The 9,210-nt window shown below is 49.6% G+C and overlaps 1 protein-coding gene across 1 annotated transcript; it reads left to right on the forward strand.

Moving 5' to 3' along the window:
* The first annotated feature begins 324 nt into the window (after window positions 1-324).
* On the forward strand, window positions 325-8,217 carry KCTD7 (potassium channel tetramerization domain containing 7). The gene is made up of 4 exons (XM_069485728.1): window positions 325-517; window positions 2,981-3,150; window positions 7,235-7,413; window positions 7,841-8,217. The coding sequence occupies exons 1-4, from the start codon at window positions 374-376 to the stop codon at window positions 8,215-8,217; spliced, it is 870 nt and encodes a 289-aa protein (XP_069341829.1). The 5' UTR covers window positions 325-373.
* The last annotated feature ends 993 nt before the right edge of the window (window positions 8,218-9,210 follow it).

Below are 9,210 nucleotides of genomic sequence, written 5' to 3' on the forward strand. Positions count from 1 at the left end.
GCTCCCGTTGGCCAAACGGCCAATCAGAGCAGGGCGGAGCAGCAGGCCCGGCTCCCAATGGCCACTGGGACGCCGGCCGAACGCGCTGCCTGCTCTGCGACTGGGAGAACGTCCTGCCAATCAGGGCGGAGCCTGCAGGGGCTTAGCCAATAGCGGGAGGCGACCGGGTCAGGCCCGGGGCCCGGCGGTCGGCGGGGTGGTCCGCGAGCGGGTAGGCGCTGAGGAAGCGGCAGCCCTCCCGGCCCGCGCTCCGGCTCTCGGCCCCTCCCCCGCGGCCGGCCGCGTCATGCCAGCCGCTGCTCGGCGATAGTGCCCGGGGACGCCGCCGCCGCCCGCCTGCCCGAAGCCGCGCCCACTGCCCAGAGCCAGAGGGATGGTGGTAGTCACGGGGCGGGAGCCAGACAGCCGTCGCCCGGACGGTGCCATGTCCAGCTCCGACGCCGAAGACGACTTTCTGGAGCCGGCCACCCCGACGGCCACGCAGGCGGGGCACGCGCTGCCCCTGCTGCCCCAGGAGGTACCTGGACGGACGGAGGGGGGCGTGGGGAGGGTGCGGGGCAGAGCTGACCTTGGGAGGGGAGCATCGCTGGGCCAGGGCCGAGGTCCGGCGTCGGGCTGAGGGCGACGCCCGAGGAGCTGTGCTCCCCCGCCCGCATCCCTATAAAATGTATAAAATGCACCAGGTGTGTCTTCCCTGACCCTGGGGACACCTGGCTCCCCAGCCCTTCCTTCCAGCACCCACTGCCTGCAAGGCTGATTTGCTCCCTTCCCTGTGTCCCACCTTTACCAACTAGAGGAAGGAGGGCAGGCCATGGGAGGGGGACCCTGGAGCCCCAAGAGATGATGGTGTCTTCTAGAGAATCCAGGAGGAGGCCTTGGTGGTTGCTTATACCCAGCTGCCCAGGGAACGGGACAAGGAGCCATCTGCAGATAAGGAGCTGGCCAAGTGATAAATGTGTCCACACTCACCTGACAGCCTCGTGGCTTCCGCTCACTAGCTGCTGTGCTGTGATGCACCGTGGCTTCCACTGCTCTTACTTAATGTGGGTGATACTATCCTGTTTAATCCCTGAAATGACCCTCAAGAGAAGGGGAAAGAGGAGGGAAGGTGGGGCTTGCTGGACACTGAAATGGGAGTCTAGCTAAGGTAGTCCTGGATCCTGGAGCATGTGATGTGTGGAGTCCCAGGACAGTGGACAGAGGCCCAGGGGAGTTGGGCTGCGTGAGGCTCTTAGGCAGATAGTGTTGTGTTAGGGTTGTAAGTCCTATACCCCCCAACATCCTGGGAAACTTGTGAAAATGAGCAAAATTCTAGAAGTACTCTCTGCAGTTGAAAAAAAAGAGTCCCAGTGGTGCTATTTTTTGTATACTGTCATTGGGGAAATGATGTAGTTTGAGAGAGAGACCGTGGGCTAGGCTTCAGGGCCAGCTCTCGCACCAATTGCATTGCTCCATGTGAGCTCTAAAACTCTGTGTTTTTAATGACTTTTGTGCTCTCTACTTCAATCTTCTAATCTCTAATATGGAGCCAATACTTGGATTGGTATGAATATTTTTGGAAAAGGTTTAAAGAGATCCAGAAATGTAGAGTATTGTTATTCCAAAACAATATCTGAGTCCTTGGTATACACATAGAATGGTTTCTAAGGACCTATAGAATAACCGGAAGGCATTTACACATGTTCTGGGTGCAGAAGAGTAACAATACTTTCATACACAGAACTGTAAACACCTATTTCATTCATTCACTCAATGCATTTTGGGTCTTTACTGTGATCTCACAATGCACAAGGCCCTGGGTAAGTTTTCGTTAATGTATTTGTACCCTACTTTATTTCACAAAGGATTTGAAAGGTAGGAAAAGAGTCTGTGTAGATTAATATACATAGACTTCCACTGGAGTGAGTGAGATGTGATATTGAAAAGTATGCACTGGGATAAAATTTTAGTTGATCTGGAGGAAGTTTGTGGGAAAACTAGAGAGAACTAAAACTGACCTCATTTCTTTCAGATGCAGTTTGATAGAAACCACAAGCACTGAAAGACATTTAAAAAAAAGCCTGAGCATTTTAGGGGAAACCCCGAGCTTCTTAGGGCGCATCTGTACCATCATTTTCCTGTTCTTTGCCCAGCCCTTGCCTCCAGAACCTTAGCTGGACTGGAGACTAATCTTCTCCCTCCGCAGATGAAGTAAGAGAGGACTGGTTGCCTGGAAGCCTTCACCACGCATCTACTGAGCTCTGCTGTGGCAGCCCCATGATTGGCGAGCAAGATGCTTTCCCTGCCCTTGGGAGGCTTGGGGCCTAGTGCAGCGTGTGACAGAAGCCGATAATTGCCAGTGTATTGTGCTAGGTGCTATAGTAGAGCGTGGCACACCATGAAGGCATAGTGGAGGAGTATGTCGTTAACTCTATCTTGGGGGCAGGTGAGGGACAATGGAGCTCACAGAGGAGGGGAACTTGAATGGAAACTTCTAGAATGAGTGGATGCTGCTAACCTATGTGGTGCCTTGGTGTAAATTAGAAAAAGGGCACACGTAGCTGGGTTAGGAGATCACTCTCATCCAGGTGCCCTTATACAGTAAACAACCTGCACCACCATATGGGGCAATTGCTTTGCTTTATCGGCAGAGGGAGAGTGGTAAGTACATTTTGGGCAAAGAAGACAGCATGAGCAAGGACACAAAGGGTAAATTCGGGAATTAGAAGGAGGCCGATGAAGGCTTGAGCTCTAGAGCAGAGAGTGGGGTTGGAGTGGAGAGACCTGACTTAAGAGCTATCAGGGGTAGAATGGGTAGGACTTGGCAATTGATGAGTATAGGAAGAGGAAGGAGAGAGAAGATAATGTGGTCAGAGGGTCCCCTGGGCTTGGGTGGCTGAGTGAATGGTTGGCACTAATAGGACCGGAGAAGACTGAAGACGGAGCAGCCCTGCCTCTCATTCCCCCCTGCCTGCCTGAGACCACCATGGTTCCTTTCCAGTTTCCTGAGGTTGTCCCCCTTAACATTGGAGGGGCTCACTTCACTACACGCCTGTCTACCTTGCGGCGCTACGAAGATACCATGTTGGCGGCCATGTTCAGTGGGCGCCATTACATCCCCACGGACTCTGAGGGCCGGTACTTCATTGACCGAGATGGTACACACTTTGGGTATGTCTCTCGCTCTACAATCAACTTTGTAGTCCTAGCAAGTGAGTAGCCTGGGCTTGGATGTGGGACTTTGGTATATTCCATAGTACCTAGAAGAAGAGAGAACATACTGATGGAATTTAATAAATTTGCTTGTTGAATTGGATCAAAATGCTTAGTTTCTTTGCCAAAGGAGACAAGGACAGCCAGAGAAATTCCAAATTACCCACACTGGCTGGGTAGGAGGAAACTGCTTCCATCCTAGGCAATTTTTAAATTTTTATTATTGTTCATTTATTTATTTTTAAATTTATTTTTAGGTTTTTTAATTTTTTATATTTTTTAGAGATGAGGTCTCACTGTGTTGCCCAGTCTGGAGTGCAATGGCTATTCACAGATGTGATCGTAATGCACTGCAGCCTCGAACTTCTGGGCTCAAGCCATCCTCCTGCGTCGGCCTCCCAAATAGCTAGATGCATACCACCGCATCCAGCTATCCTAGGCAATTTGAGATCAGGAAGTTGTCATCTGTGTGGAGAGGAATAGGTGTGAACCCACCTAGACACAGGGAGAGTCTAAAACAACTTCTCGGAGAATACCTTCAGATCTAGATTCTAGGGTTCAGCATTGCCATCAGGAGGAAGCATGTGGTGTAGCAGTGGTTCCCAAAATTCTTTCAGTAGTATAAAGCAACAGCGATGACAAAGGTTAGGGAAGGGCTGACACAGGGTTTCCATCCTTTAATTTTGCCAAGAAAAGTCTCTTCTTAAAAAAATCCTTCTGTTGTTCCTGTCATTTTAACACTAAAACATGGGAAAACACAATCACACACAAAAAAAGCAGCTGGGCATGGTGGACCATGCTCATCGTCCTGGTTACTCTGGTGGCGGAGGCAGAAGGATCACTTGAGCCCAGGTTTCAAGGCTGCAGTGCACTATGATGGCACCTGTGAGTAGCCACCACACTCCAGCCTGGGCAACACAGTGAGACCCCATCTCTAAAAATAATGATAATAATAACCTTTCCCAAGAAAGGACTTCTGACAATCTTACGCATAAACGATTTAAAGACTTTATGTCTCAGTTTCCTTGTTTATGAAATGAGAAATAATTATAGCTGCCTCACAGGCCTGTCAATGTGGTGTGACCCCTGGGCAGGTCCTTTTCAGTGTGTGTCGCTAGAACTCTTTGCTCCTTCAGGCTACGTTTGGAGATAACTAGAAAACTTACATGGTCCTTGACCTTGAATCAAATGACCAGGGAGGCAGAAACTCTAAACCACTACGTCTCTGTGCTGGCCTCCAAGTAGAATTGCCTACATTGTGGGAAAAGGTCATTTTTATCCTCAGAAAGGAGCCTCAGGTCAAATAATTTGCTGTGTAGCATCTGGGTTTCCCCAGTGGGCTGTCAGCTGCCTCCAATGCTGAGAAAACAAAGTGTCACATCGCTCTGCAGAACTATAAAAAGATTCTTGTTTGCAGGCTGTTTGGGGGAGGAAAGTGCTGGCCCCAGCTGGCAGCTCCCACAGCACTCTTAGCTGGGCCTTACCCCAGGGTTTTGATTTTGAGAGCTCACCAAGGTTTGCTGAAGATGCTACAGCACTAATTTTAAGAGGGGCTGTAGAGAGGGGGAACAGGGTTTGACTCGCGCCTGATGTGCCTGTGCCCACGTGGCACAGCAGGAGAGTGACAGAGCAGGCAGGGGCGTGGCAGAAAGCAGGATATGGTGGCATTCATACTCAGACTGCTGGGCTCCCGTGGCCTATGATTCATCAGCAGCAGATGAAGTTGTTGAAAGACTCATAAAATACGGGTTCAGGGCAGTTGGTGGGGTGCATTTGTCTGCTGGTGCAGCTCAGGTACCCCCAGCACCCACCGTGGAGGCTGCTTGGGCCTCTACCTGGAACAGTCCCCATGGTGATCAGCGTACCACACTTTGGTCTGAATGCTTGTGCCGAAGCCAGGACCATTGTGGGTGTGAGCTTCGAGTCAGCCACGTCTGGATCTGAGCCTCTGGCAGCTGTGGCTGCTTGAGCAAGGGTACTTCTAACCTCTCTGGGCCCCGTTTATAAAATGGAGATAAGATAGCACACACCATATAATGTTGAAAGGATTAAATGGGATAACACACAAATAGTGGCTGACACAGATTAACATTAATTCTTAGTGAGTGTTTGCTGGTGTCGTATTATGGTCACAGGCTAAGCTGTTGTTACCTCAGTAGCAGCCTGATCTTAGGTTTACTCCCTTCCACTGCGACCAGTGATGGGTCTGCCTACTCTTAGCAGTAAAGAATCTGAAAAGTGAATTAGAAAGACTGAATTTTTATTTTAAGAAAACGCAATATGTAATTTTATTCAGTCCTGGAACCAACTTGTTCAGGCATTATGGTTAGGCATTTAATCTTCTTCATATAGCTATAGAATAATACTGGTGGCAAGGGTGAGGAACATCGAGAACTCTTCTACATTACCGATGAGAATGTGGAAATGCTACAACCACTTTGTTAAACATGCACTCATCCTGTGACTGAACAATTCTAGTCCTGACACTTACCCAAGAGAAATTGGTGCTTGTGTCCACAAAAGGTTTTTTGGGGTTTTTTGTTGGAAATAGGGTCTCACTCTGTCACCCAGGCTGGAGTGCCGTGGAGTGATCAAGTGAGCCTTGAACTCCTGGACCCTGGGCTCAAGTGATCCTCCTGCCTCAGCCTCCCAAGTGGCCAGGACTACAGGTGTGCACCACCACCTCAGCTAACTTTTAATTCTTTTGTAGAGACAAGGTCTTGCTATGTTGCCCAGCCTGGTCTTAAATTCCTGGCCTCAAGCAATTCTCCTGCCTTGGCCTCCCAAAATGCTAGGATTATAGATGTGAACCACTGTACCTGGCCCACAAAAGGTTTTTTTTTTTTTGAGACAGAGTCTCACTCTGTTGCCCGGGCTAGAGTGCCGTGGCGTCAGCCTAGCTCACAGCAACCTCAAACTCCTGGGCTCAAGCGATCCTTCTGCCTCAGCCTCCCAAGTAGCTGGGACTACAGGCATGCACCACCATGCCCAGCTAATTTTTTCTATATATTTTTAGTTGTCCGGTTAATTTCTTTCTATTTTTTAGTAGAGACGGGGGTCTCGCTCTTGCTCAGGCTGGCCTTGAACTCCTGACCTCGAGCAATCCATCCGCCTCAGCCTCCCAGAGTGTTGAATTACAGGCGTGAGCCACTGTGCCCGGCCCCACAAAAGTTTTTATACAGAAATGTTCATTGCAGCTACTCCTAACAGCCAAAAACTGGAAACAACCCAAGTGTCCATCAACAGGAGAATGGATAAATTAATTTTAGTATATTCATACAGTGGTATACTACTTATATAATCAATAATAAAAAGAAACTAATAATACAAAGAAATAAACTATGTTATACATAACATGGTGGATAAATCTCAAAAGCATTATGTTGCAAGAAACAAGCCAGGTACGAAAGAGAACATACTGTATGATTCCATTTATATGAATTTCAAGAAAAGTCAAAAGTAATTTTATTAATAGAAGGAAAAGTTAGAGTGGTTGCCTTTCTAGAGATTGACTGGGAAGGGGCCCTAGGAAACCTTAAGGAGATGGAAATGTTCTATAACTTGATCTGGGGCGGGGGCATGGTTGGGTAAGTATATTCACACTTAAAAAAATGATTGAACTATACAATTAAGATTTGTACATTTATTGAATATTGTGCCTCAGTTTAAAACTATATATATGTAAAGTGGCTAGATGTTATATCTTTCCATTATACCTATAACACCTATTAATACAATACCTAATATACCTAATAATAATTATATTAGTAATAATAATCATACTGATAATAGCAACTAACAACACTTATTGAGGGCTTACTCTGTGCCAGGAATTTTCTAAGCACTTAACTCCCTCATAACATTATGAGATAGTCTTACTATTTTTTCCCATTTTACAGATGAGGAAGCTGAGGCACCAAGTTGGGTTAACCTACCCATGATTACACAGCTGGCAGTCTGGTTCCAGATTCTGTCCAACACTGTGTGGCACCAGGCAGGTCCATTGACTCCTTCTCACCTACCCTCTTTCCTTCCTGCTCAGAGACGTGCTGAATTTCCTACGCTCGGGGGACCTGCCTCCCTGGGAGCGTGTACGGGCTGTATACAAGGAGGCCCAGTACTACGCCATCGGGCCCCTCCTGGAGCAGCTGGAGAACATGCAGCCACTGAAGGGTGAGAAGGTGCGCCAGGCATTTCTGGGACTCATGCCCTATTACAAAGGTGAGGTGTCAACTGCCTGGGACAGTCGGGGTATGAGGGAAGAGGGTTGCAAGGCGTCTGTCATGTCTAGGTCTCCACTAGAACAAGTGGGTCCAGGGATGATCCAGGTACTCAGGATGGGAGAAATTGTCCTCCTCCCTTCCTAGTCACAGTGGGAAGATTCAGGTCAAGGTGGGCTCACCTTGCCTATGACAACCAGCAAATCTCATTTCAAAGGGACAATCCTCATCCCTTTGGTTTCTTTTTGCTCTGGACAACCATGACCACTGTTTAAGTTTGTTCCCTTTGTAGGCCCACTGAGTCCTTCCCCAGGAAATCTGTCTCTTCCCCTCTGCATCCTGCTGTCACTAGGACTCTCTGTGCACCCTCCCACTGCCCTGTGCCACCCCTCCACCCCAGTGACGGGTGTCATGTTCGCCCCTCCTAGACCATTTGGAGCGGATTGTGGAGATCGCCCGGCTGCGTGCAGTACAGCGGAAGGCCCGCTTTGCCAAGCTCAAGGTCTGTGTCTTCAAGGAGGAGATGCCCATCACCCCCTACGAGTGTCCACTCCTCAACTCCCTGCGCTTCGAGCGGAGCGAGAGTGACGGGCAGCTCTTTGAGCACCACTGTGAGGTGGATGTGTCTTTCGGGCCCTGGGAGGCCGTGGCTGATGTTTATGACCTGCTGCACTGCCTGGTCACGGACCTCTCAGCCCAGGGCCTCACCGTGGACCACCAGTGCATCGGGGTGTGTGACAAGCACCTCGTCAACCACTACTACTGCAAGCGCCCCATCTATGAGTTCAAGATCACATGGTGGTGAGTAGCCCTGGTAGGCAACAGAGGCCTGTCAGGGAGGGTGTCCCACCCCCTTGGTGGCTCTGGGAGTAAGATCCCTGGAGGGGCCGCTGAGGTGAGGACGGAGTCCTGAGGCACAGCTCCGAGGGGACGGAGGTGCGGCTCCAGCCTCCCAGCTGCACCTCAGGGTCCGGCTCGGGGCCTGTGCTCACTTGGCCTTTCCTTGAGGCATGGCAGTCTACTTGAGGCCGATGGGGCCTAGCTAGAGCTTGACCGGGAAGTCCAGAGTTGTGTCGCCTTCTTGACCTCACAAGAGAGTTCCTGCCCATTTTAGAGCCACATTACCAAACTGAAGTAGGCGTAATCACTTAGCCCTGTTCGAGCACCCTTTCCTTGTGTGCAGCGTATTGGTGTGAACTCGGAATGTGATGAGGATTCTCCCGAGTAGCCACCCCACAGCCTCTGGCTGAAGAAGAAAGAGTTCTCTCCCAATGCACCCCTCCTCCTCCAAGGATAGTCCCCCACATTCTTAGGATGTGGAAAGACGTCTTTTCCTCCTGGAACATGTTCTTCACCACCTTTTGGAGATTTAACCATAGTTGCCGAAGCCACGTACCAGGTTGGCCTTAGAAAACCACAATGTTTACAGCCCTGCCTTAGGGCCACAGCTTCTCCTACCTTCCACCAACCTTCCTTGCCTGCGGGGTATCTTCTCACAGGGCTGGAATGCAAATTTCAAAGGCTCCTTTTGAAGAGTCCCTAAGTCAGGTGGGCAAGATGCCTCCGATCTTCTGTTACCTTTGAAATGTAACATCCTGTTTAGAGGCTCAGAATACCTCCTTGGCTGCTATTTCATTTGTTAGAATCCAATTTGTGGTGAACCTCTTTGGAAGGGGACCCCATTTTTAAACCCTATTGCTTTATCCTGCTAACATTCTCCTTCTAGGAGAGCGTCTACCCTGGGAAAGGAAAGGAGGGGCTGGGTGAGAGGCACAGCTGTCCTAGGAGCCATAGGAAG

This window comes from Eulemur rufifrons, chromosome 14 (assembly GCF_041146395.1).
Source record: "Eulemur rufifrons isolate Redbay chromosome 14, OSU_ERuf_1, whole genome shotgun sequence".
NCBI lineage: Eukaryota > Metazoa > Chordata > Mammalia > Primates > Lemuridae > Eulemur > Eulemur rufifrons.